We start from the raw sequence: 27100 nt of genomic DNA on the forward strand, positions 1-27100 counted from the left end.
TGAGCTTTAGTGAGGTCTTTTGTCGCTAAACTAGCTTTGGACAATGCTGGACCCTTTTCTTCAATTATAAAAGCAACTAATATCTTTAGTGGGTCGATAACCTGCGCTGTTACCCGCATTGTCAGAGCATGTTTCCCAACCAGGGTTTTGATAAACGATGTAGTGTACATGTACGAAGCTCTGATAGAGTACCACATATTGTAGCAATCATAGGAAGTAGCCCGCTCGCCACGCAGCACTACACGTCAAGGATTCCATTCCTTAGGTGCAGCAGGGGTTCGAGACTAAACCTAAGGAAACCAGGTCTAGATGCTTAGCCCTGGTAAGTTTGAAATGTCACAAACTGACTGACCTTCGGGGCAACTGTTCGATCGATGTAACAGCAGATATTCCTCAACTGGAGAGTCTTGTCTCTCTTCTCTGAATCACTATTGCTGAACGCTCACCATGTCCCCAATACTGCAGCGTCTGATACTTTTGGCCTGCATCGGCATTCAGGTCGAGGCAACTTTCAACATTTACGATGCCTACACTCCTGCTGAATTGCAGGCAGCGCACGGCATATCTTCTCAATGCTCGGATGCTTTGCTGATTCAGATGATAGACTGGTACAAGGAGAATATCACATCTCTATGCACCGCTTCGTGCTCGAATTCCTTGCAAACCTGGCTATCAACAGTGGAAAATTCATGCAGCTCCGATACTTTGGACTTCATGGGCAGCATTATGAAGGCCAAAACCGTGCCTATAGTGTTCAAATCGGCATACGACATTGCTTGTCTTCAGGATAGGTGGGAAACGGAGCTCTATGCTTAGTTGCTCGGCTAACACTGTTCTAGTAATTCAAATTGGTGTTTCCTCGATTCACAGCACTGGCAGGGTAGTGAATTCATCACGTCAGTATCCCCAATTCGGCCTAGAGATGATCGAATCACTGACGTCAGCTATAGCTATGATCCATACGCATGCTGGAACGACGACAAATCGCTAAATCCTCCTGAGTGCGATGAGTACGGGGATCTTACTGGCGATCTCAGTGCAAGCATGATGGACGTCACCCACATGTATGATCTCGAGCTTGTAAGTTGGTGTTAGCCTTAGTTCCTTAGACCATGTTGCTAATCAATGAACAACCTAGCTCTGCGATGAGTGCTTTGTCAAGATGTGGCGTCAGCGATTGCTCAATCCTTTCCTTCAGGATGGCAGGTCGACGAATTATTTGCTTGAGCAATACCAGGCTATTCAAGAGAAGTGTTCTATGAATCTACCGGTGACAACTTCAGCTTCGACTCTATTCGTATCTCTGGCTTACACAAGTGTCCCCGCGGAGAACACTGCTTCTCCCACAACCACCGGCAATGCTCCGGCTGCCACAGGATGCGTTGGCCAAGTGATCGATCCGCCCAACGATGGAGCGATTTTGGACTGCCTGAATATAGCTGATGACTACAAAGTAGCTCTTGGTGACATATACAAGGCTACTGGGGACTCAATGTGTCAGTTCAAAACCTCCATTTGCCTGCCTCCAGCCTGCGAAGGAGAGGTAATCTGGGACGGCCAATCCTGTGCCGAATTGGCGGCCAAATACTCGAGCGATAAGTTGAAGGTCACAGAGATGATGTTTCTCAGTTGGAACCCCAACATTCTCGGAGATTGTAGCCGGCTCAAGCCTGGCCAAAGGGTGTGCAGTCGCCCGCCCGGTGGGCAGTTCACTCCTACTGGAGCCATATACGTACCGACTGCCGCAGGCTCATACTACTCTACCGCTACGACTCCAGCCCCAACTCGGACTGGCACAACAGAGAGTTGCGGACTGTACCACCTCGTCGTGTCAGGCGACACTTGCAACTCGGTCGCTCTACGCTACGGGATCGACTTCAAGACGATCAGGGATCTGAACACAGTGATTGACGAGACCTGCTCCAATCTGTGGCTCAAATATGCAATCTGCGTCGCTCCAGTCACGCAAGCTCCGAAGTCGACTGATGGCTTATGTGGACCAAGTGCAAACCACGCCACATGCGAAGGTACCGCGTTTGGCCTTTGCTGTAGCACAAGCGGGTACTGCGGATCAAGTAGCGATTACTGTGGAGCCGGAAACTGCGCGTCGAGCGCGTGTAGTGGCGATGGCACGGGTGTGACCACAGATGGCACGTGTGGCCCTACCGTCTCTTGCAACAATCCCAGGTTTGGGCCGTGTTGCTCGACGTCTGGCTACTGTGGCGCGACCAAGGATTACTGTGGCCCTGGCAACTGCTATTCTGGGGCCTGCGATCCTGACGAAGGTGGTCCCTCTCTCGATGGTAGCTGTGGACCTAACTTTGCAGGCAACAAGACATGCACTGGCACGCAATTCGGCACTTGCTGCAGTAACTATGGCTACTGTGGCTCTACCGACGACTATTGTGGCGCGGGTAATTGCTACTCTGGTGCTTGCAAGCCAAGTTAGGTTGCGCACATTTTTATACTTGATTGCCAACGAACATATAGTATTGAAGCTTGCTATCAGAAATAGTGTCCTGCACTGGCTTTAAATTGTCACATACAACCAACTACTGCTCTAACGAAGATGGGTTATCCTGTCCGACTAGCTACCTACACTTGAACAGTCTACAGTAAACATAACGTAGCTAGCCTATCTCTGCCACCGTATGGCAATACCATCGACGTTAGGCGCGATGGCCTACTACTATTCGTAACTACTCGTTCAATTACTCGTACCGTCAACACTTACTGTGTTGAGATAGCACCTGTCGGTCAAGTACCCACTTTTTACCGACGCCATCGTTCATCATCAACACCATTACATCCTAGCTGACATTGTCGGAACGTCTGTCAAACAGAATCAGCGGGTTTTCAGTTTCCTCGAGGTGACTATTAGCCTCGATTTTGGGGCCACCGGCCGATGAAGAAACACTCACTGGACTTGAATTAAATGCAACCCCGGACTCGAGCTAGGTAGGTGAGTCCATGCGAGGCTCTATCGCGTATTGAGAGATATATAAAAGCTAAAGGGATTGAAAAGAAAATATGACGCACGGAGTATCTTTGACAATACTTTTGAAGAATATCATACCAACTACAACATGTTATTGAGACCAGCCCTTTTTCTTTTCCTTTCCGTCTTAGCCAGCTCAAGCCCAGTCTTCTCTGCCCCAACTGGCCCCCCTGCCCCCCATCATTTTCTCCACCCACGAGATGGACCACATTACAACAGCAGCCTCCCAAACATCACAGTTCTCGCCACCGGCGGTACAATCGCCGGCTCTGCAGGCTCTAATACTGATCTGACTGGCTACAAAGCCGGCCAGATAGGCATCCAAATCCTCATCGATGCGGTGCCTGAGATTCAAAACATCTCCAACGTCCAAGGCGTTCAAGTTGCCAATGTTGACTCCAGTGGAATTACTCCGGAGATCCTCCTCAACCTCACAGCGCAGGCACAGATGGCACTAGATGATCCGCACTGTCAGGGCATTGTGATTACGCACGGAACCGACACCCTTGAGGAGTCTGCTTTCTTCCTGGATTTGACTCTCAGGTCTGAAAAGCCTATCGTCATTGTTGGGTCTATGCGCCCTGCGACTGGCCTCAGCGCTGATGGCCCCCTGAATTTGTTAGAGGCTATAACACTCGCAGCGGACCCTCGCGCTGTTGGTCGAGGTACTATGGTTGTGTTGAATGATCGGATCACAAGTGCCTTTTATGCCACGAAGACCAACGCAAACTGGCTGGATACCTTTAAGGCAGTGGAACAAGGCGACCTTGGATCTTTCATCGACGCGAAGCCCAACTTCTTCTACAGTCCCGCAGTACCTGTTGGCTACCATTTTTTCAACGTCTCACAGAGTACCTCCTTGCCCAAGGTCGATATTGTTTTTGGTTATCAAGCTTTGGACCCCGAGATGGCTCGCTCCGCGGTTGGTAAGGGTGCCGAAGGCCTGGTTCTGGCAGGAGTGGGAGCTGGCGGCTGGACGTCCGCAGGTCTTGATGAGATCCATGAACTGATTAGAGAACATGGTACGCAGGTCGTCCTGTCGTCGCGAACGATGGGAGGATTTGTGAAGACAAATGGTACGGGGAACATCTATGGGAGTCAAGATTTGAATCCACAGAAGGCGCGCATCATGCTGCAGCTTGCGCTAAATGCGGGATATGATTCGAATGAATTAACAAAGCTTTTCTCTTTTTCAGAGTAGGTGGTGCTAGGGATTTAGGAGAATTAGTGTCGATAATTTGCGTTCCACAAAACCATGTGCAGTATTAACTGAATGAATTGATGTGCTCAATTGCCTGTTGAATCGAGGGAGACTAATGATAAGTTGTTTCGCCTGTCAGTCGGCTAATGGAAAAGTAGATTACCGCATACCTTATCGTGAGCATATCGATGGATATTGGGCCCTCAGATCAAAGTAGGAGGGTATGAATGCAAGAAATTCTGATACGCCGCGTTGTTGGGTGCATTTGCTTTTCTATTCCTCTGCTTTCTCTCTGATACTCTTCTATTGTCTCGTGTTCGCATGGGAACGCGGTGAACATCTTTCCGCCAACATACCTTTGCGACTTTGGTCGGGATACCTCGGCTCGACGCTGATGTTATCTCTAGGTCATGGTTTGCGCTCTAGTCGATACGAAGTTCATTTGTTTGTCTGAAGAAGTTAAGGCGATGGCCACACAGAGGCATAAAACCCGGTTCTAGTCGCTCGATAGTGGATTGCCGACTGATCGAGTAGATAAGCACTTGTCCCAGATTCCCAATAATTACCTGTTTGATAGGACCAACTTCAAGAGGAAATTATTTGAGGCAGTTCAATCTACCGAATTCAGTTGCAATTAATTGCTGTCTTATCGAATGTACAGAATTATGACGACGGCCGCTAGGAGGAAAAAGCCGAGGGTGAGCTAAACTAAATCTTCACTATCAAACCTCCGTTAACTAGTAATGATCGCCTTATCTATGCCCACGCTACAATCACGGTCCCAATCCTGTTGGTCCGAAAGCAACAACCAATTGGACGGTAATTAGTCATTTGCGTGTCTGTGTCTCTGTCAAAATCATCACAGGCACCCGCACTTTCTCCATGGACGGTCGGCCACTAACGTTTTGTGCCCGCAGAGGCTTGTCCCTCCCTCCGATAATGCTGCCCGCTAAGCTTAGCACCCCGTGGGGATCTGGGCTTGCTCCGCAATTGCCTAGGAATCGCTAGTGTGACATTGGTCTACTGGCAATCTATGGCGATCGACCTGCCTCGTTCCGTTCAAAAAATCATCATATTGAACATCACGATTGTATAAAGTCTCATACTCTCCCTGGGTCCAGAAATAAAGAAACTCAGGTTTACACATAACATCCTCAACACCAAAACATTGTTCCTTTTATTTTCCCATTCAGAATTCAGAATTATTCACTCTTTACGGTTTATCCTACGCCTGCCCTCTATGGCTGACGAAAAGACTGAGATGGCGGCCGATTGCCCGTCGTACAGTCTCGACGTCAAGCAAGATAGCCACGAAAGGACCGAAGTCCTCAGACCGCTGCCACCAGTTCTCCAGGATAAGACTCCCGAAGAGCTGAAGGCTTTGGAGAAACAGGTACTTCGAAAAGTTGACATGCGCCTGTTGCCTATGATGATACTCATCTACATCATGAACTACTTGGATAGGTGAGTATCTCGCGACCAAATAGCTCATCCACGAAACCACCACTGACACGGGTTAGAAATGCCATCGGAGCTGCCAGACTTGGTGGCATGGAAGCTGATCTGAAGTTAAAAAATAACGAGTTCCAAGTAAGTACTTGAGGATGTAAAAGGCAAATCGAATTTCCACTAACTTGATGGATGAAAGACCTGTGTTTCCATTTTATTCGTCGGTTACATCCTTATGCAGGTGCCTTCCAACATGCTTCTCACCAAAATTGGACGTCCTGCTGCCTATCTCTCTGCTTGCATGGTTGCTTGGGTATGCCACCCTCTGTCTTTTCTAAACGCTTCTACCAAACAATCAAAGACTAATATCCCTCAAGGGTATCCTTTGTGCCTGCTCCGGTGTCGTCCACAATTTTGCTGGCCTCGTCGTCACCCGCTTTCTCCTTGGCTTCGTCGAGGCCGCCTTCTATCCGGGAGCGCTTGCCACCCTATCCGCGTGGTATGTCCGCAGTGAACTTGGATTCCGCACAGGACTCTTCTACTCAGGCTCCATGCTCTCAGGTGCCTTTTCCGGACTCATCGCGGCGGGAATCACTGACGGCATGGACGGCCTTCGAGGACTACTCGCGTGGCGATGGGTGTTCATCTTGGAAGGTTCAGTGACAGTCTTGGTAGCGGCTGCGGCATTTTTCGTCCTGCCGGATTTCCCAGCAAATACCAAGTGGCTTTCTGAGGAGGAAAGAGCTATGGCTTGTTGGAGGATGGAGGAAGATGCCGCTGGCGAGGAGGACTGGAATGCCGAGGAAGCTGGAAAACAGCCTCTCTTCGACGGCTTCAAGCTCCTCCTCCGCGACCCCAAGAATTGGATCCTGGTCTTCGTTGTCTATGGTTCCGCTAGCGCCATCGCCATCAACTCATTCTTTCCCACGGTGGTCGCCAGCTTGGGCTACAACAGGATCACCACCCTCCTCCTTACGGCACCACCCTACCTTCTTGCCTGTATTGTCTGCGCAGCCGTATCGTGGAACGCTGGTCGTGTTCAGGAGCGATACTGGCATACCATCCTACCTATTTCTTGTGCACTGGTCGGATTTGTCATTGCTGCTGCTGCTACCAGTGTTGGGGCAAGGTACACTGGAACGATGTTGATGCTCCCAGGAGTTTACACAGGATTTAACATGGCTATGGTGTGGACAGCTAATACTATCTATAGACCTGTGTCAAAGCGTGCTGCTGCTTTGGCTTTCAATAACGCGCTTGCAACAATCTGCAGTATTTACGGATCTTACCTATACCCCAATAATGCGTCGCCTCGGTTCGTGTTGGCCTTTAGTGTCAATGCAGGGATGGCTCTGATGGCTATTGTGGCAAGCACAGTCCTACACTTCTATCTCAAGAGGGAAAATCGCAGACTGGATGAAAAGGAGGAGGCTGACGCGGCGAGGGGTATCTTTGTTGCTAAGCCGTTCAGATACCTTACTTAGCCTTGGAGTTTGCTGGTACATGGTTTGTCAGCTGAAATGCAACATATTTCAACTATAGTTCAAAACCGTGCTAGCTAAATTCATCGTTAAAATTGGGGTAGTATATCTCTGCGCATTACATGAAGGTGTAAGGTGATGGGACCAGCAGATAGAAATCCTGCGGGCAAAATAGTCATGTTCTAGCTGCACAATAAACAGAAAGTTTGTGTACACATAGGATCCAATGCACTGATGATGAATTTGAAGGTACTCAAAGATACAGTGGAATGATTAATATTCAATACTTCATCGATAAGCGTCCTGAATCCGCAAGCTCCGATTCTATGGCAGTCATACATTTGCGTAGGAGACTGAAGTGTTCTTGAAGACGTATTTTATTGTATCATGCTATTTGTCAGATTGAATTGTCAAGGCCTTTTAGCAGAATGCAGTCCATGCTTCGATCATATAGGTACGCTTCTTCGACAATCTCAAGGGTATGCTTTCGACTCGTTATTCTCTTATCGATTGTTCAGAGATGTGGACTCTATTGAGAATGGATCACACCACTTCCATATTTTCAATGGATTTGAGTATCTAATGCAGACTAGGAAGTTAATTTGTGTATAGAAGAGGATATGCTGTACAACAACACCTTTTAATATAGTTTCAACCCTTTCAAGTGAGTATAAAATGTTAAAGAAGAAATGATCTAAGGTGTGTACTAATCTCAGGTTCGTAGTCTCAACGTACATATCATGTAGTTTGAAATGAACAAAAGCAATAAACTGCCCTGAGTATGATTTAAACGAGGAAAGAACATGGCAGTCTACGTGTTGTCAACAGGTATCGATTCTGTTGCTGAGATACAATCGTTGACTTTGATTAATTTTCTACGCATAATAGAGACTATACGCAGTAGTATTATAGATTATTTTGAACAGAAACATCGAAGTTAAACTTTACACTACACGCCAATTCCGCCTTGATAAATTCTTCCATACGGTGGCTAGTTTGTCTCCCCTATACTGCCATCTTGTACACGCTTTGCTTTTGTTACTTCTCATTTCAAGAGCTTCTTCGATAAGCGAAGGTAATGAACGGAAGTTCCTCCTTTACTCTTCATAAAATAACGCTTCATCTTTTGGACGATCTCAGAATCGAAGTGTAACTTCTGGCATTTTAGAAATCAGCCTCCCTCAATCATCTCGCGCCTTGCCTCGTTTCTTCAACTGGCCCATAGGAAGCCGAAATGGAAGAGCCTCCTCGCACATGTAATGAGCGCAAGTATAGTAGCCGGCAAGGCCAGCAACCAACCCAAATGCTCCAGACACTTGCTGCATGCGAAGGAACGAAGTTTGATCGCCGTTTGCTAGGATGAAGTAGGAGGATCCATCAATGAGAAGGCAGCACTCCAAGCAGACGAAGATAAGAACGTATACACAGTTGCTGGAATCGATAGTAGTTAGGATTAAAACGCCTAATTTGTTCGAGTAGCTTACTAGGCGGTGGAGGTGATGAGGAAAAAGGTATTGAAAACTCCCCACACTACACAATATGTTAATCTTTTGTTTCATAGTCAATAGAAATCTCCTTCATGCCGGCTTACTCAGAATGTAGAACCCGAATGCATTATTGTACTCCGGCGTCAAGGGGCCACCGTAAGACTGGGTGATATTGAGAGTGGGGAGTAACAGGAAACCATAGCCACCATAGAATAGGCCTTTTTGATGTAGTCAAGATTAGGGAACGATTTCGATGATTTGGGAATAGTAGATCTTACATACCATATGCACTGAGAACCGTGTAGGAAAACGTATTGCCCCGAACCATCTCCCACTGTGCAGATATGAGTAGCCCAATGCTCGCCACGAAGCACAAGTTACCAATGTTGACGGTTTGAATGCTGACATCGCGGAGGTTCATCATGGCGAAGCAGACAGTGATGAGAGACGTCGCGAATCCACCCATCGCAAGCGGGGCCTACTCATTGTTGGTCAATTTTCACCACTTCTAGTATCTGACATGGCAGCCATCATAAACTGACCGGATCTGCGAGTCGACCAGCTACTCGGCTGAGACCTTCTTCTCGGGAGTAGGTCATATCCCCCTCTTCTAGCTTCCCGGGTGATAATATCTTGCTGGGCATGGAAATTTGGCTCATCTTGTTAATATGAGGGAGACGCTTGCTTTCAGTCACACAGGAACAATATCTGTCGAGTGCTGTTTTATACTTCTGACATTCTTTTGATTACATCAAAGTTGGGATAGCATGGATACTTAAATTAGGATCTTTTGGTAAGGGTAGGTACTTACACACGTCCTGGCCATTGTTGGCCAGTTCAGTGGCACAGTGGGCAACCCTCGGGCAAATTTGATAGCCGGCCGAGGCGAAGATGATATTCTAGTCTACGGAACTGTGGAGGTCCGAAGTCCCCCGTCAAACTAATGTAGTAGTGCACTTCTCACAAATTGTGATCAACGAACCGTGGGGTAGCCTTAGTCGCGGCCGAGCAGCCTCAATTTATTCCAATGAATCCACATTGGAATCACAAGCATGTTCACTAACGAAATCGCAAGGTGCGCAAAAAGAGTGGTTGTGAACTGCTAATGAAATGGAAAACTTGAACACGTAGAGGTAATCACAAATATGGAGAGATATCTTTGGTTGGGCTCTATCATTAACATGTACGATTCCGTGTTCGAAGTATTTTAAGCTATTTAAGACGTCTTATGACGATCTTACATTTGAAGAATCACTGAGATGGCCATATGACCGTGATTAACATGTCGGAAACCCTGCCGCAAGATATTTGTGTTAAATGAAATTCTTCCTAAGTCGCGTACGTGAAAGTGATTTCATGGAGAATCTTGTAGCTTTAAACAGTGCTGACTTCGCTTACGGAACATTTGAAATGCTCCTTAATACTGTTGGTCTTGACAGAAACTGCATGAGTACCGTTCGCGCCATTCGTCGCCTCATGTTTCTCCTCCACTGACGAGCCGCTATCTATCTGTACTGACTTGTCTAGGATTGACACAAGATCTCTCTCCTTCAAGCATCCTTCTTCGATAGCGAGCTCCAGGAACGGCCGCTTTTGCGCAATAGATTCACGAACGATTCTAGAAACTTGGGCATAACCCAAAGCTGGTACAAGGGCAGTGGCTAACGCACTAGAATCGAGCAAGTGTCTGTAAGAAATTTTCTCATTCGCCACGATACCCTCGACACATTTGACGCGGAACATGTTCGCACCGCTGGTGAGGAGATGTATGCTGTCGATGAGCCGATCGCAAACCACCATCTCGAAATGGTTGATCTCAAGCATACCCTGATGACAGGCCATTGATACAGTGGCGTCGTTTCCGGCAATGGCAAAAGCATTCTGGTTGACAGACATAGGAATGACTGGATTCACTTTGCCCGGCATTATCGACGATCCCGCCTGGACGGGAGGTAGAGTAAGCTCCCCAATGCCACCCCCAGGACCAGACGAAAGGGTGATGAGGTCGGTGGCTATTTTAGATATTGAGTTGGCAGTGTTACGCAGCTCAGCCGAAAGCCGGGCACATGTGTCCATGTTTTGCATTCCATCAAAGGAATCCGCTGCTGGTTTGATTCCGACACCCACAATGGAGGAAAGGTGCCGATATACGGCTGCTTTGTAGCCAGGCCTCGATCCAAAACCGGTCCCAATCGCCGTTCCGCCCAAAGGAAGAGTGAGAAATTGTTTGCGAAGCGTTTGGAGTTGCTCGGCGTGGCGTCGAGTAACGGACTCGTAACCTCCAAAGAGCTGACCGTAGGTCATGGGCTGTGCATCTTGGAGACACGTTCGCCCAAGACGAAGCACCGAGAAATACTCCTGTCGCTTCTTGGCAAAGGCATCGGCCAGCTGGAACAGAACGTAAGGGGTGTCAGCCATACAGTGGTAAAGGGCCAGCTTCATGGCACTTGGGTGCACATCGTTGGTTGATTGGCCCATGTTGACATGGTCATTGGGGTGAACGAAGCTGTAATCGCCGATGGGCTGTTGTGCTGATAGTGCAGCTGCGTTGGCGATAACTTCGTTGAAGTTCATATTGGTAGATGTGCCTCCTGACCCTTCCAACATATCGACTATCAGGTGGCCATCGTGTTTCCCAGCTCTTAGCTCTTCACATGCTACGGAGATGGCATTTCCCTTTTCTACAGGCAGGCTTCCAATTTCAACATTTGCTTGAGCTGCAGCCTGCTTTACCATAGCGAAAGCACGGACGAAGTCTGGACATGATGCGAGCGAGCGTCCTGTGAAGGGAAAGTTTTCGAATGCTCGAGCGGTATTGATACCGTAGAGAGCATTGCTAGGGAGCTCTCGCTGACCGAGGCTGTCTTTCTCAGTGCGGGTGGCTAATGGTGAAGACCCCTTTCTGGGTGTTTGAGTGACAGCCATGTTGAATCGTTCTGCAAACCGGTAGATATGAGTATAGTGTAGAGTGGGAAAGATTTATTGAGCAGTTCTGTGATGGCAAGGATCTTTTCCTTCGAGATACATAGGTAGGCGATGAAAATTCCCGGATCTATATAGGGTTGGTATTCATCTTATATATTGCCCAATAACAAAGTGTTTCAGTAGAAGAACACTGTCGCAATCACGGCAGTTCATGGCTGAGTGTTGACGGCATACCTCTACTATCTCATCCCATCAAGAACAACCAAAACAATTCCGCCGATCGAGACGGCAACCAACACTTTGTCACCGTAAAAGTCGTTAGCTAGTCCATCAGCCATGGTCTGCTATTCGGCCTCTAGCCCCTAGTCTCCGAAGAGAACCCACTTTGGCGGGTCGCTTTGAAACTAGACAAGAACGGGCATAGTGAGCACATCCCCAGCTTCCGATAATGTCCCATGGAGTTCCCTCGCTGTCTTCCATTGTGGAGAGTTACTAAACCGTGAATTTGCCAAGTTTCACCCCACTGACGTTTGCCTCATACACTGAACAAGAGTGGTGTTCCACTATCTCCGCAGTGCAATTTTCCGTTGGGCGCGGAATGCCTATCACTTCTTGATCCACATTTCACTGATAAGAGCTTAGTCTAGTCGCAATCACAAAGGGTTTGAACATCGATACCCTCGACTCTAGGGTTGCAATCTATCTCCAACTTGCTCTTAGCTATAAGCAACTTTCGCAGTCTCAAGTCTCGTTACGCTTTGTAGTATGAGCCTGGCTTCTGCGGTATCAACCTTCGGAGACAAACGAAGACCCACAGCGTGTCAACGCTGTCATAAGAGGAAAGTCAAGTGCTCAGGCGGTATGCACTCCCTTGTCATGCAAACCATATCACAAATTAATGCATGCCAAACTAGGTGTACCGTGCCAAAATTGTCAGATCGCAGGCACAATCTGCACCTTTCCGACTCGAGATCGTAATGTTGTCGTCTCCGAAGTATATCTCCAGCGGCTTCAAGCTCTGGCAGAAACCAACATAGTGAATCATGGGTCATCGACACCATTAAATTTAGAAGCTGATGTGACGAGTCGAGGGCCTGAACACAATGGCGCCCTTGGCACACCTCGTTCAACCCTCGCTAATCGCGAGTATCGCGCAGAGAAACTGACCCTGAAGCATGCCACTGCTGAGGCTTTCGTGTCTGGACTCCAGCGATTAAGCACCAAAGATGCCGAATCGAGTCCTGAATCTACATTCCAAAATGATTGGACTTCGCGTGCAGACTCGTACTCCGTTGGGGCGACTGAGGTTTCGAGCTATGATTATGTCTCTCTGAACTTTGATACGTCTTGTACGTCCATACATGAGGTTTTTCACTCTTTCCAATATTGCTAACACGTCTGCAGGTGAGAATGTTTCCATACAACTACCTCCATATCCGTACGCGGTTCAGCTAGTGTCACAGTTCGAGACATTCATGGCATGGGAATATCACTGGTATTGTCGGAAAGAGTTTCACTCCAGTCTGGAAGGGACCTATCGATGCCCTGACTCTGCAAGATCACGTAATCGTATCTGGCTTTGCAAGATGATGGCCGTCCTTGCTCTTGGGGAGTCTTACAATAGCTACGAGCCTCCTCTGATTGACCTATCTCAAGCTTCCGAGAAATCTCACCGCCCTGGGCAAGATAAAGATACCCGGGACTCATACCTTCCCGGACTGCGGTTCTTTGAGCAGGCATTGTCTCTCTTCAAGATGCCATCCGAGGAGCCAGATATCCAACATATAGAAGCACTCAATCTCATTGTGAGTTTCCCTCTGTAGAAGGCCGACTGCCATGTGTAATTAACGACACGCCTCAGGCATTCTTCTGCTATTCTTTGAACCGACGCAAAACAGCATACATGTACGCTGGAATGTCCGCTAGGATCGCGAATAGTCTGATGCTCCACATACCAACTATGGCTGAAGGGCCGGTCGTTGCAGAGTATCGAAGGCGCATATGGTGGACAACATTCCTTATGGATAATATGGTGTCTTCCGAGATGGGACTAAGGCCAGCCTTTGGGTTCGCACAGGCTGAGCATCCATTCCCATCCGATGAGCATATTCCTCCAGCTTACCAAGCCGACTTTTGGGACTGTAGTATCATGACAGCACATCTTAAATTGTGCAATATTAGAAGTCACATACTGGAGACTGTAGGACATCTACAAGAGTCAGATTTTACGAGCTATGAGGGAGTTATAGCAGTCCCGTTACGTGAGCTAGACTCATGGAAGAACGAGCTCTCACCAGACATTGTTTTCGATTTCGCGGGCGGAGTGCCACAACAGATGATTGACAAACCATCAATGAGGTCACTGGCATCGTGCTATCTGAGGTATCATCAGGTAAGATTTGCAGCAATCAAAAGACACTATTTCAATATGCTAAATTACGCACGGTTATAGGGTTATATCATGTTGATTCGTCCTATCTTTTTCAAGCTTCTTAGCATCGTCCTTGGTAAGGTCACTGATATGTCATCAATAGATGGTTTGTTGGCCCTCAGTGCTAGATGCCTCGAAGCTGCCAAATGCAATATGAGAATCATCAAGACTCTTTCAGACCGCAGTCGACTTGGTAAGTCCTACATACCGTAAATTGGGACAGGATACTCATGTTATTTCCCAGCCAAATATGGTTTCTATGACTCACTACACTTGTTCTCTGGCATCATGATATTCTCTTTGTCAAGGCTGGTGAACGCCATCAGGCCGCTCAGTCTTATACAGGAGTCCGATGATCTCTCCCTGTATTTTACTGCCAGAGATTTACTATTGAGCATGGCTGCGTGTGGAAATCTTGCATCAAAAGGCCATGTGCAGATGCTGGAGGATATAGAACGCCGTCTAGACAATATCTCTCAGACTCAGGACTCACAGGTGCTCGATGTCAGATTAGACGAAATCTCTCCCTGGATTGATTCTGTTGGTGGTGTAAATATGTTTCTAGACATGTCTGGGATCTCTTAAGATACTACTATAGTATATAGTAATATTATTAGTTAGATTATATAATATCCTTTTAACTATTACTTTATAACATAGGTAAATGAAAAATTTATCTAATTAATTTTAAATAATATAACTACATAATGTAATCTATAATAATAAATATAACATTTAAGAAGTTAAATAACGTCTTATATTTTATTATTTAGCCTTACCTTCAACCTATTATCCTAAATCTTATCTGTGTCATACCATTACCCTACAGAACCCCTTAGGGTACCTATAGAGTCGCCCTGCTACAATCAGACTTAAGCAATCACAGATGTAATAGCAAATAGCTAATTCCTGACAGTTTAATCGACTCAGCCTTTTCTATTGCCTAGCCTTTGTAGCAGTGTAGCGTCCAATTGTAGGCTGCCAGCTGTAGTTTCAACACAGCCACTGCCTCATGGTTTCACAACATCGGCTAGTCGCTTCATTTTCTTCAGCTCATCGTGTTAAACAGAGACCATCGTTGTTCATCCCATTCACTATTACCAGCAGTGTTCAACTCGTTCTTAGACTGATAGCAAATATGAGCAAGAAGCAGCCCAAGAGCGCTTCCATCCAGAAGGGAAAAGTCCTTATTGACGCCAAAGTGGAAGAAAGTACATCCATCAATAATAATGACGATGAGCACCACGAAAGCGACAAAGACACGAAACCCGAGATAGCTGATTGTGGAATTTACGAGCCTCTCGAAAAGGCTGAATTTCGTCTTCTTCGGTTGCACAAAGGACGCGACGGGGAGATCAAATGCGACCTATTCAAATCTCCATTTTACGAGCCTGATCGCACTCACAAATACATTGCTCAGTCATATACATGGGGCAAGTCTCCTAGAACGAGATGGATCAAAGTCAATGATAAAGAAATTCGAGTCGCAAATTCTTTATTTGATGCATTGACCGCCTTTCGTCGTATAGGAGAGGATGTGATTCTGTGGGTGGACGCTCTGTGTATCAATCAAGCGGACAATAAAGAGAAGAGCCACCAAATCACGCGTATGACCGAAGTCTACAGGAATGCAGAGGAGGTGTTTGTCTTCCTTGGCCGCGACAGTCCGCATCTTACCAGACCAATAATGACCGAAATGAAGAAGGCGGATAAACAAAGCTCATATCCTCAGATGAAGCGCTATCTTGAAAAGTTAGAGTGGAAGAAATTTAAGGATGGGCTCAAAGATCTCCTCAACCGCGAATGGTTTAAGCGCGTCTGGATCTTGCAGGAAGTCGCATTTGCTCGGACACTTCGAATATTTTGTGGTTCCCAGTCTGTCTCCGATACGTGCTTCGTTGCAGCTGCTGAAGCCGCCGATATTGATCTAAAACCACACTGTCGCGCAATTTTCGAGATCATGCCGAGACAGCACCGAACATTCCATATGGGGAGCCAGGAACAGATTACGTCCTCATGGTGGAGTCCGGAGAAAACTGCCCTTGCCGATCTTTTGAAGTTGTTTGGCAATCGCGAGGCCACCCAAGCATGCGACAAAGTATATGCGCTGCTTAGCATGTCGTCCGATGCTCGTGATACAGACTACCTGCGACCAGAGTACGGGAAACCGGATGCGGAAGTAGTTTACGATACCGCGGCTTTCGTTGTCGGCTATCGCGGGAAGGCTACTACGTTAGCTGTCTTCCAGGATTGGAATTACCAGAGGCTTGCAGACAACATCGACATTCTATCTCGAATAGCCGCGGAATGGGCCATGGACACACAGCATACACACCTGGTCAGCGATGTCCTCCAATTATATAAAATTCAGTATGATCGTTAGGGCGACGCCGATAAGCTTACGCAAAGGCTTCTTAGGTTAGCCATCGATACAAGAAACCTTGACCTATTACGAATCTTGCTTGGACTCCATGATGCTTAGTACTCGAAGTCATGCGTGGGTTTTCTCCAAAGCGCAAGTCATCGAAGTGAACTCCATAACCTAGTGCTGGAATTGTCGGTGAAAGCCAACAGCCCTGAAATGGTCCAAGAAGTACTCAGATATGCCGACACTAAGGATATACCAGCTGATGATAAGTTCCTTCGCAATACTGCCAGATGGGCGGTAGAAGCTTCGAGGGTAGACATCTTACACACTATGAGCCAACGTCACAAAGCGGAAAAGATCATCCCCCATTGTCAACAAGACTTACTCGCCCTAGCGGTTGGGCTTGGGGATGTGCCACTTTTGAAATGGGCGTTGCGGGATTTCAAGTTTTCAATTAGAGATTGGATGATACAGCAAGCAATTGACGGAAAGGACGAGGAGATCGTTCACTTGCTTCTGAATGACGCGACAGACATGGATGGTCAGCTGTTCGAAAGGTTAATTGGTTGGTCAACCAGTGTTTCAGCACCCCGTGAGACTCTTCGACAGTTACTTATATGTCGTTGGGCGGAGTTGTTTTGTGCCTCTTGGACAGAACACCATGTTGAGAGTATCTTAAAACAAGGAGCCAACCCAGATGGGGGCCCGAATTGTAGGAGGACGCCGTTGATAAAAGCTACGGGCCTGAAAATGGTGAATATGGTGGCCTTTTTGCTTCGCCAAAAGGTGGATGTTAACGCGAGATATTTCGACACACCTCTACTGAAAATGATCACAGAATGTCAACGGAAGAAGGAAGATTGGGAAAAGGCAGCTCGTAAAAACCTTTACCCCTATAGTTATGGCAAACGGTATGCAAACATCTGCGATACTACGAGCTCATCGGAAAAGGAGCCTCTGGATCTTACTACCGAGACCAGAATTATCAAGCTACTCCTCGCTCACAACGCAGATCCAAACATTGGTCGTTCAGTCGGTGGTTGTTTAGCGTTACACACATCCATTTTAGTAGGATCTACAGACCTTACCCAGAGCCTTCTACGATCAAACGCAAACCCCAACGCCATCGACAGTCATGATGGGCAAAAACGATTTCCTTTGCACATGGCTGTCACAGCAGGCTCGAACGAACTTACCGAACTTCTTCTCGATTGGAAAGCGAACCCAAATATGAGATACAGAGGCCAACCTTACCTCTTGCATCTTGCGCTGCAGGCAGGACATTGGAAGATAGCCAAGCTTCTGATACAACGAGGCGCTAATGTCAATGCCCGCGACCCTAAATACTTCACGCCACTCTTCTACGCCTGCGACCCTGATGCTGACGCGCTGGAAATTAGTCGACTGCTGCTCAAATACGGGGCTGAAATTGACGCAAGAGACAGAGAAGAAATGACACCGCTCATTCATGCCGCTCATTTTGGCGTCACGGAGATTGTTGCTCTACTCTTGCAGAATGGAGCCGCGTCTGGTGCCAAAGATAAGGGAGGGTATACGCCGCTTCTACACGCCAAGTATAAGCAGCACAAGGAAGTCAGCCGTGTAATTCAAACTCACGAGGCCTTTCTCAACTGGGTTCTTGAACGTGTAGAGCTGTAATACGGTCCGCGCAGACATTATGCAGACTGTAAAGGGGTCGCCTGAGTCAGGGCTTAGTGTTACGACAACAGGACCTATGATGATGAGAATTCGGGATGAAAGTCATGGAGTAAGCATACTGATCAAGGACTAGGAGGAACGAATATATAAGACTAACAGTTTCCTATGTTAGGAGTTCTTTGTGGTTAATACAACATTGCGCTTGGGTATTCAGAATTTAACCCTGGCAATAGTAACTAATCCACTGGATTAACTATAATTACTTTACACTCCTGTCTTGATACTCGCTTTTCAGTACTACACAACCCTCTACAACAACCTCTCCTTACCCTAGTAACTCTGAACCTGTTGTTTAACTTAGGTATCGACCTTGAAGGGGTTCTAGTAAGAGATAAGGAGTGCGCAGGGAAACATTACGTTACTAAATTAGATGAACAGTAACACTCTTTAAGGAAACTAGACGCAGAGAACTGTATTGTAGATTAACATTATTTACCTAAAGTGTATCTGTATTACAGGTTAATATCCTAAGGAACTAGATAAATTAATAATTATGATTAGAGTATTAAGTTTAAATTAAAGAAAGTGAGCTATTGAGCTATGGGGGTAATAAGAATTAGGTCCTTATTGTAACGGTTCATTACTAGGATCGATCAATCGATCAGACGATTGAGTATCAATACTAGATGAGATAGTGATTGAGGGTAGATCAGATAGAGGATGTAGGCCTACGAACTGTTGCTATCTGCCTACTATATAAGGAACTAATCCCCCTGCCTCATATAGCTCCATAGCTTACTCACTTCAATTCAAACTCGATACTCTGATTACAACCAACTGATCATCGTTGTATCTGGTTTCTTAGGATATTGACCCGTGACACTTGTATAGTAAGTAGATAGATAATAGTATATAAGCCTCCTGTTAGGTAACAGTGTATAGGCCTATATATCCTATCTAATCTATCCTTAGTCACTATCGTGTCTACTGTTCATACTCAATCGTCTGATTGATTGATCCTGGTGATTAACCGTTACATTACATGCCGTTTGCCTGCGGCGCTGCAGCTGACCAGACCTCACCTCCAGGGGCGACATATTCCATACCATGCATCTCGATATCAACAATGTAGTGGAGATGTATCTAAACATTTTAGATCTCATGTAATTTGATAAGTTGACTTAAAGCTAAAACTGATGCACTTACACCTTTAACATCGTCCGGATCATATGCACCTGGAAGTGCGACACCAGCAGGCAATTGATTAGTTCCGCTTCCAGAAACTTTGAGATGAGCACAAGATCTGTGTGCGTACAAGTCACTACTGCATTAGCTCACGTTGTTATTTTATAGTGTGCGTTACTGACGGATAGAATTGCGCGCCCATCCTCGTGCTTGCAGCTTGTAAGCCCAGAATTTCATGTCGGAGCACATAATCACCAGGTGCCAGAGTCGGAGGCACTGTTATTGTCCATGTGGCATTCTGTTTCATGAGCAACATTGAAGCCCAAGCAGGGTCTCTCGATCTGTCGTATGCCATTTGATCGATTTTTACCCAGACATTTCCAGTATCGCCTTTGAATGTCTTGCAATCTCCGTTGCAATTTGCTAGGTAGGTCATGACGGGACCAGGATGAGGAATGTTCCACGAATCCCATATTAATCGCCTTCAAAGATCCATCGATCAGTGTTAAAAATGAATGTCCCTGAATTGAGCTAAATCTTACATTTTATCGCCTGGCTTCACAGGGATACTTTCAACATTTGAGCCATCGTTACCCGGTGCTCCAGGCCCACCATTTGGCCCGACGTTTGGGTAATTATTGCACCTGTTGAAATCGATCAGTTCAGCTATGCTTTTTTGATTAAGAGCATAAGAATGTTACTTGCGTAATTGCTGCGGTAGTAAAGTCATCAACGGGTCCATTGTCCCGATAAGGTCGGGTGGCTCTGATGGGCTGCGGATCTACGAAGCGATCCTCCCAGACCTTCCAACCTGTGTAGTTGACGCCATTTACTTCTATTGCTCCCAGATACCCATGTGCATGAGAAGTTTTGAAGAGGCTGCTCGCAAGGAGCGCGAGAGACAAGAAATGGACCATTTTCAAACTCCCGAAATAATGTTGAGCAGAGTGTAGAACATTGAATCAGAGTATTTTTAAGAATTGGAACGCAATTTAAAGTTTTCGAATATTGAATAGTTATGTATTTAGTGAAAGTATGCAATGACTGTGTTTAAACATGATGTTGCATTTTGTGTTTAACCGCAGTATTGCTTGTATATAATTCAATGTAACGTACCGAAAGCAAGGTACACGCCATATGATTTATGGCTTGATAATCGTATGTTTAGACAACTCAGCATGGTGATATAAGCAGCTATATGATTTTGGCGAAGTGGTTTCTGTCTTCCTGCCCCGTTCTTAATCATTCTGTTGTTTAAACACATTGATGCAATTTATCTATTACCATCTGCTAGAAACCTTGCTATAGTGTTTAATATTAGAGTTAAGGTGTTACTATGATAAATGTACACGTTCATAGTATTTTTTAGAGCTCTAATGCACCGCTAGATGTAGGCAATTGCCCTCAATACTGATTCTCATAAACCCGCATACTTGCTCGGAAAGCGGATTCTGGCTAATGAGACTTAAGAGACTGTTTGACACATGGGAGAATTCTACAGCCAGACTTGATTTCTCTGCAAAAACGACAACGGTTGGAAATCACCCAATTGTCAGTCAATATGATTGTGGCAAGCCAAATCCGTAATGTATAACAATTCGTAAGCATCTTGCAAGTAATCCTTAATTACCATGTAGGGGTAGAGTTACATTAAGTATATATGTTAGAGCAGTACTGGCACAACACACACACATTGTCTTAACCTACAAGCTTCATAGAGACTGGGGGGAAATGGTGAGATATGTAGAGGTCTGTTTCATTATCGTAACACGATAGGGGCTGGGGGCAATGAACTATTTCCGGACCGCTACTTGTTTAATGCAAATTTTGCACTGATTCTTACAGTCGTGGAACCTATCAGCTCAATTACCCACAAAGGCACCAATATTTCTATGATTTGTCACCAGTTGAGGCGTCGAGACTCGGCGTGGATCAATGTAGATCCCTGCGCATGTGTGCATTGAGTTTCCCATAATCATGACTAACATTCTTCAAGATGTTCCGATTGACCTTTCGCTGATGAAAAGATAGTTCTACTAGATCTCTATAGAGTATAAATACTAGATAAATATAAAACCTAAGTTTTTTACGTCAAATACTTGAAGAACAAGATCCAAGCAACAATGATAAGCGCAGTCAATACAGCTAGAGCAGCGGTAGTAATGAGCTTGTTAGGAGTCCTCCGTGTCAAAGGGTCATTTTCAGGATCGGTGATTGCTCTCAGACGCGCTTCACGCTGATGTCTTGTCATCGTCATGCCCTTGCCCAGCTTCTTGAAGTCAAGTACGATGTACAACAACCCAAGAACAAAACCCCACGCCTTTATTCCGATAGCAAAAAGCAGTACCTTCGTATAGCCCATATTCTCTGTGCCATCTTGGAGCACACCATATACAACATCCGTCTGCTCGCACATTAGATATTGTCTCAGAGAGTGGCCGCCTTTAATTTACTTACAATTGTTGTGTTGGAATTATTGTATGCTCTCCATAATCCGAAGGCAGTGCCAAGCTTGGACTGGTCTGCGACCAAGAGCGGAATGATAATCTGAATTGGGAGTGCATTGAATGAATCTCCAAGACTGCCGAAGACAAGAGCGACTAGTGGGTGCAGGTCGGTGAAACCGATCAGGGCGCAACAAATGATGAAGAAAATTGGAGCCAGAGCAACGAGGTGAAAGCGATGTCCATATCTATCCATACCAATGCCGATCAATGGACTGAGGACGATTGGTAGGATCTTCTGTCCGGTCGCCATGTAACCTGCGACATCCTCTTTGTAACCCTTCATACGGATGATGTCGGCAGCACTGTTCTCGAAACCTCCAGCACCCCCCGCCTGTAGTGTCTGTGTTAGGGGAAACATCATATATGCCCATGGGATAGTAAACAGAATCCGCCAGTCTACGATCTTCGTCTTGAGATTAGGGTTCTTAGCCATTGCATCTGCTCGAGCGGAAGTAAGTCTGTGTTGAGGGGGCACGATGGTGTTGGCAAACCAAACATAGCCGATATTGATTACCCAGGAAACAGCACAGAATATAACAGCAATCCAGAAGGCCCATTGATAATGACCCGTGCCGTCTCGAATTGGAATTGCAGCCATGCCTGCCACAATTCCGACGGCCTTTGCAACAGCGTTATCAATGCCGAAGGCGAAACCGAGATCACGGGCGCCAAACCAATGATAAAAAAACTAATATATTGCGTCAAAAATGTGTCACCAGAATGATATGTTGCCTTACCTTATGCTGGGCCGAGTCAAGGACAGCGACTCCTAACCCTTCAATGAGATTACCAGCGGCTAGTACCCTCCACTTCCCCAGATGGGTGGCACCCGCAGCAAGTGCGTTTCCACCCAGCATGATCGTAGTGCATACGAGGGTAACAGCATTGGGCCCCCACCAATCGAGTAACATCCCTCCAAATATCGGCAGAAGAGTATTGACAAGACCGTCGGCACTGCTGATAACTCCGTATTGTGCATTATTGATATCGAGTTCGTTTCTCAGAGTATTCTTCAGAGGTCCAAGTGTGGAACTGGCCCATCGCCTGCCCAACGGGAAGGATATTACGCAGGCAAGCGCAATCCATTTGTACTTCCAAGGAATCGGCTGAGGTTCGTTGTCTGAGAGGCGAGTATCAGAGCCATCGTGGTCACTGATTGCGGCAGTAACAAAGTCTTTGTCGTCTTTTTCATTGTCAAGACTGACTTGCGTCTGATTGTTAGCCATTCTGTGCCAAAGAAAGAAAAGAGACTGTAGCTGACTGGTTATCTTATCTGATGATGATGATAATGGTGAATGATGTACCCTTCTATATATATATGTCAACATGTCTGCTCCTAGGGCGACTAAACTTTACCACTGGCATATTTTCATATGCGAATACGAACGAGTGCTTTTTTTTTTCCAATCCTTCATGAAGTCGCCAGGTCTGTCAATGTGGATGTTCTTGACCATCATGGCCTGTTAGCAGCTTGATCAGCACTTGGCATGCCTCTTTCTATCCAGATACAATGAACGACGATTTGCAGTCATTGGATCAGCGGACTCCATAGCGGAGCGGCCAAGGGGCCAAGTTATGTTTCCGTTCACTTGGCATGGATCTGATAAAACTTGGCGCTACCCAAATCAGCTAACTATGCGGAAGTCTTTTGAGTTGAATGGCTTCATCGCGCAATTGCAGGCTAGGATGAACCAGGCAGTAGTTGGGCGCATCTGGTTAGCTGCCATCCTACGAACCGTGTGACCAAAGCGCTGGGTGCTACTCGTGAGTCGTGTATGTACGTCAAAGAAGATGCAGACAACGATGCCTGATTTGACGACACTTTCTTGGTTATCTTTTCTAAATCATCAATTGAATCGTTCATTGGCCTTCCCTTGGACTCTAGAGCTCCATACAATTCACATTTACCTTGACTTGAAAAAAGGACCATAAAAAGCCGCATGGGCGATATGATTTGAACGAAGAAGGGAAGAAAACTTTACCAATTTCCTATTGTAGATGCTAAACCTTCGGGTCGTCTCGGCAGCAGATGCACCGCCGGTCCGCTGTATGTCGAGCGGCTGAATCTCTTTTCCGAGCGACTTGGCAATTCTGCGGTCCAATTAGGGTGCCACTTGCCCCACTACTAACCCTAATCAACACGAGATTAGATAATCGGCATGGCAGGATCTTATCTTTCCATCGTCACTCCGAAGACCACAGTAGTTATGTACGAGTAAATTGGATCAGACGTGCAACCTGCATCCTATGGTTGCACGGGAATAATAGCATAGCCATAGAGGAAGTATGTAAAGTTCGTGGCCTTTTGAGTGTATGGACCCACTTATCTGTTGCAGAGGTGACCAGTCGTGCATTCAATCAAGGAAAGCTACAACCGCCTACAGTGCACGCTGCCGACTGTCTTCTATAAAAATCTTCATCATAGCCTGGAAACGTAGTGAAAAGGATTACCTTGAGTATCCATCTAGCCCAAACCCCACAATGAAGCCGGAGTTGCCACAATTCAAGGTGCGTGGTCGTAACAGTGTCAGAGACAACAATGTAGAGTAGGTAATTGACTGTGCCTAACTATGTCGGATAATCAAGGCGGGAAGAGTACGGGATCCACTAGGACCAGTCCCCACCAAAACCAGTGGTATGACACGTACTGTAAGTGCCCGAGTCGGTTCGACGCACTTGATCTTTTTGTTTTTTCCGGTGGTCCTTTGCACATGTCCAAGGATATGTCATTTTATTGGGTTGATAGTCAATCCTATGAGGCGAAGCAGCAGAAGATTCACTCCTGCGAAAGACGCGAGATTGTGTCCGACTGCGGATCTCTCAACACTTTCCATAAATGGGAAGAGCTTGTCGTTCTCGGATATCAGATGCAAAGATAAAGTTGATGCCATGTAACTCACTGGTGGTTCACTTTAGTAGGTTAAGGCAGAGAGTGCGCCGGCTTCAAATTTAAGTAAAGGAAGGGCAGCTGAATACCCGATCCGAACTGCAGTTAATCCGGTATCCGAAGCAAGGCGGATATACGAAGCGGTCATTGACGTTGCGCTGTGTATAGACATCGGCATTGTCTGGTTACAAATTATACGGATAAATACCTCATTGGCCTACGAGTGTATTATTTCACGCGTAATGCTTTGGTGGACCGAGCTACTCACCTGTAAACACTATGCGTCCAATTACTCGTACCTCAATTACCGCCCACCTTCATGTCGACAACCGGCCGAAAGCCATTCCGCCAAGTGCGAAGTAGTAGAAGTTTGGGTGCCTATTCTAACCTTTTCGTGTTCTAGCAAATGCCTAGATTGACTATCTTCTTACTTCAAGCCACAACTTTAGTATAATAATCGCAGGGAAGCTGTTGAGGTAGTGGGGATACTCAGTGTAAAGACCAAGAGCACATGTCATTTATCAGACCTTTGTCTAAGGTATCTGATCCAATTTACTTGAGAGAGATTATCGAGGTGCTGTAAAACTTGAACCTATACTGTAAATCGAGATAATGTTGAAATGCTGAACCAAGCCAAATCCTCCAAAAGCCCACTCGGAGGGACAGTATCCAATAAGGAATCACCCGCGGGTAAATGCATTGGAGCAGTGAGACATGTCCGTATTGTATACTTTACAGCTGAAATGTTGATCATAGCAAGTACACACAATGCCCTTGGCCCAGAAGACGGAAATCAAGGAACCCTTACAGGTGGTACAGCGAGGAAGTTTAACTTTGTGTATTACAAGATGCTAACAGGTTCAACGCCTTTGATAATAATTCTCTTTGACAGGATAAAAAGCCCTTTGAAGTGAATGCGGAAGAGATATTCATTCCAAGGCTGATTACATGGTGGCCCATGGTTAGTTCGATTGTATTCTACCAGCTAACAACCACACGGATAAGAGTGTCAACAGACAATCGAATCACTTTCAGCTTTACAGTCACTGTATAATTGTTTTTTTTAGCATGCCTTAATTTATTATGACCCTAGTCTTTATCGCATGGGATATGCACGCCTTCCATTGCTGGAGGACCTATCTGACCAGGCAATCTTTTCAACCCTTCGATCCAACACGACGTTCTCCAATCTTCAGCACCAATTTCTGTATCATCTACCTCGCTAGTTTCATAAACATATTGCCACCTTGAATACCTAGACCCAACACGGCACTTATCTGAGAGGTGGACTAGACCTTTCCTAGTCATACACAGCAACATTGCTGGTAATGTCTGTGTGCGAAATACTTTTGGGACCGCTTTTCGAAATGCATGAAGAGATTCTTTGGCTACGACAAATAATAGGTATGCGATTTCCATAAGATACGGCAGCTGTGATTGGCACTTCTAGTTCGGAATGCCTATAATAGAAAATCAATGTTTGAATTGTTCTGCAACATTCTTGAACAGATAAGAGGCTGAATCAAATCTCTTGATTCACAACATCGTGTTGATCTCTTACCGCTGGTACCGGGTTTGCTTCTCAATATGTCCATCGACTTGACTATCCAAACTACATGTTAGAACGGGCGGATGGATTCGGTTGCGTTGTTAGGGACCAAGTAAATCTAGACCATCAGGGTTTAGCTCGGTGAGACCTTCGCTTTGCGACTTTACACTTTAAAGAGCAACCCATCACATCGGCTAGAGCATATTTCTAAGTCGATTAAAGATGTACGTGCTATCTATGAGAATATGGCCGTCCATTTCTCCATTTGTTCTGTATCTTAAATTTCGCCTTTTGTGATCTGGTGGAGTAAATTTTCATAACTTTCTTGCTTTCAAGTATACCTATACATTTCTCTGATTACAACGCTTACCATTTGAATTGTCGGTTGAGTATTGAGGCCAGAGAGCTCTAGTATCTGTAGTTTGACCAATAATGACTAACAAGTGCAAACAATTGCAAGTGAAGAATTGGCTTGGCGCTTAGAGGATATGCAGAGTCTGCAGTGACACGAATGTGACTATATAACATCAACGAGATGATTATAGGTCTCGTCAATTTGATTTTTAGGTGCACTTATTACATTATGGAGTCGAGCATGAAATTCTCCAGGAACTGAGACTTTGCAGCCCAAGCTACAGAAAAATGAGATCTTTTTCTTTATCATATGTACTCTTGAGAGTCTCCACAGCAATATACTAAAGTGAATTGGAAAAAGCCTCAGTCTATGAATAGGTAGGTAGTCTCATTTTCTCACCGGTCATAGGAACATATGTATTGATTCAGAGAAAACAAGCCATGATGGTCAAATCGTCCACGAGCGGTAAGATTTGCGTGTAATGAGATATAACACCCCTATAGACAATGAACACGGTCTTAGTGTCGAGCAGAATTCTGATGATTTCGATTGCTAAGGAGGGGATCCAAAGCTCTGGATATCTAAAATGTCAAGGCGATAAAAGATACTATGTACATC

General features: G+C 45.9%; 9 protein-coding genes across 9 annotated transcripts; 5 read left to right on the top strand and 4 right to left on the bottom strand.

The window, feature by feature from the left end:
- Positions 1-447: 447 nt before the first annotated feature.
- BU24DRAFT_445470 (carbohydrate-binding module family 18 protein) lies at positions 448-2449 on the top strand (the record flags this gene model as incomplete). Its single annotated transcript, XM_033530699.1, has 4 exons — positions 448-791; positions 840-896; positions 951-1080; positions 1139-2449. 4 exons carry the CDS (start codon positions 448-450, stop codon positions 2447-2449), a joined length of 1842 nt encoding a protein of 613 aa, XP_033376763.1.
- A 574-nt stretch (positions 2450-3023) lies between these two features.
- BU24DRAFT_475315 (L-asparaginase) lies at positions 3024-4199 on the top strand (the record flags this gene model as incomplete). Its single annotated transcript, XM_033532894.1, has 1 exon — positions 3024-4199. The coding sequence occupies exon 1, from the start codon at positions 3087-3089 to the stop codon at positions 4197-4199; it is 1113 nt and encodes a 370-aa protein (XP_033376764.1). The 5' UTR covers positions 3024-3086.
- A 1261-nt stretch (positions 4200-5460) lies between these two features.
- BU24DRAFT_475320 (MFS general substrate transporter) lies at positions 5461-7132 on the top strand (the record flags this gene model as incomplete). The annotated part of the gene is made up of 4 exons (XM_033532895.1): positions 5461-5663; positions 5720-5789; positions 5848-5961; positions 6026-7132. 4 exons carry the CDS (start codon positions 5461-5463, stop codon positions 7130-7132), a joined length of 1494 nt encoding a protein of 497 aa, XP_033376765.1.
- A 1178-nt stretch (positions 7133-8310) lies between these two features.
- On the bottom strand, positions 8311-9275 carry BU24DRAFT_415788 (uncharacterized protein; the record flags this gene model as incomplete). Its single annotated transcript, XM_033526323.1, has 5 exons — positions 8311-8560; positions 8614-8659; positions 8721-8834; positions 8899-9094; positions 9159-9275. The coding sequence occupies 5 exons, from the start codon at positions 9273-9275 to the stop codon at positions 8311-8313; spliced, it is 723 nt and encodes a 240-aa protein (XP_033376766.1).
- A 715-nt stretch (positions 9276-9990) lies between these two features.
- On the bottom strand, positions 9991-11541 carry BU24DRAFT_475321 (L-Aspartase-like protein; the record flags this gene model as incomplete). Its single annotated transcript, XM_033532896.1, has 1 exon — positions 9991-11541. The coding sequence occupies one exon, from the start codon at positions 11539-11541 to the stop codon at positions 9991-9993; it is 1551 nt and encodes a 516-aa protein (XP_033376767.1).
- Positions 11542-12048: 507 nt separating this feature from the next.
- Positions 12049-14558, top strand: BU24DRAFT_497895 (uncharacterized protein; the record flags this gene model as incomplete). Its single annotated transcript, XM_033534305.1, has 6 exons — positions 12049-12400; positions 12456-12890; positions 12946-13346; positions 13403-13933; positions 13994-14165; positions 14217-14558. Exons 1-6 carry the CDS (start codon positions 12307-12309, stop codon positions 14555-14557), a joined length of 1974 nt encoding a protein of 657 aa, XP_033376768.1. The 5' UTR covers positions 12049-12306.
- Positions 14559-15368: 810 nt separating this feature from the next.
- Positions 15369-16181, top strand: BU24DRAFT_320385 (HET-domain-containing protein; the record flags this gene model as incomplete). The annotated part of the gene is made up of 1 exon (XM_033522919.1): positions 15369-16181. A coding segment is annotated over one exon (813 nt), but the record flags the coding sequence as incomplete, so codon positions are not given.
- Positions 16182-19037: 2856 nt separating this feature from the next.
- Positions 19038-19620, bottom strand: BU24DRAFT_415792 (lytic polysaccharide monooxygenase; the record flags this gene model as incomplete). Its single annotated transcript, XM_033526324.1, has 3 exons — positions 19038-19142; positions 19206-19302; positions 19367-19620. 3 exons carry the CDS (start codon positions 19618-19620, stop codon positions 19038-19040), a joined length of 456 nt encoding a protein of 151 aa, XP_033376770.1.
- Positions 19621-21270: 1650 nt separating this feature from the next.
- On the bottom strand, positions 21271-22917 carry BU24DRAFT_497896 (MFS general substrate transporter; the record flags this gene model as incomplete). The annotated part of the gene is made up of 3 exons (XM_033534306.1): positions 21271-21588; positions 21642-22379; positions 22429-22917. The coding sequence occupies 3 exons, from the start codon at positions 22915-22917 to the stop codon at positions 21271-21273; spliced, it is 1545 nt and encodes a 514-aa protein (XP_033376771.1).
- Between the last annotated feature and the right edge of the window lie 4183 nt (positions 22918-27100).

Source organism: Aaosphaeria arxii, assembly GCF_010015735.1.
Source record: "Aaosphaeria arxii CBS 175.79 unplaced genomic scaffold BU24scaffold_18, whole genome shotgun sequence".
NCBI classification, from domain to species: domain Eukaryota; kingdom Fungi; phylum Ascomycota; class Dothideomycetes; order Pleosporales; genus Aaosphaeria; species Aaosphaeria arxii.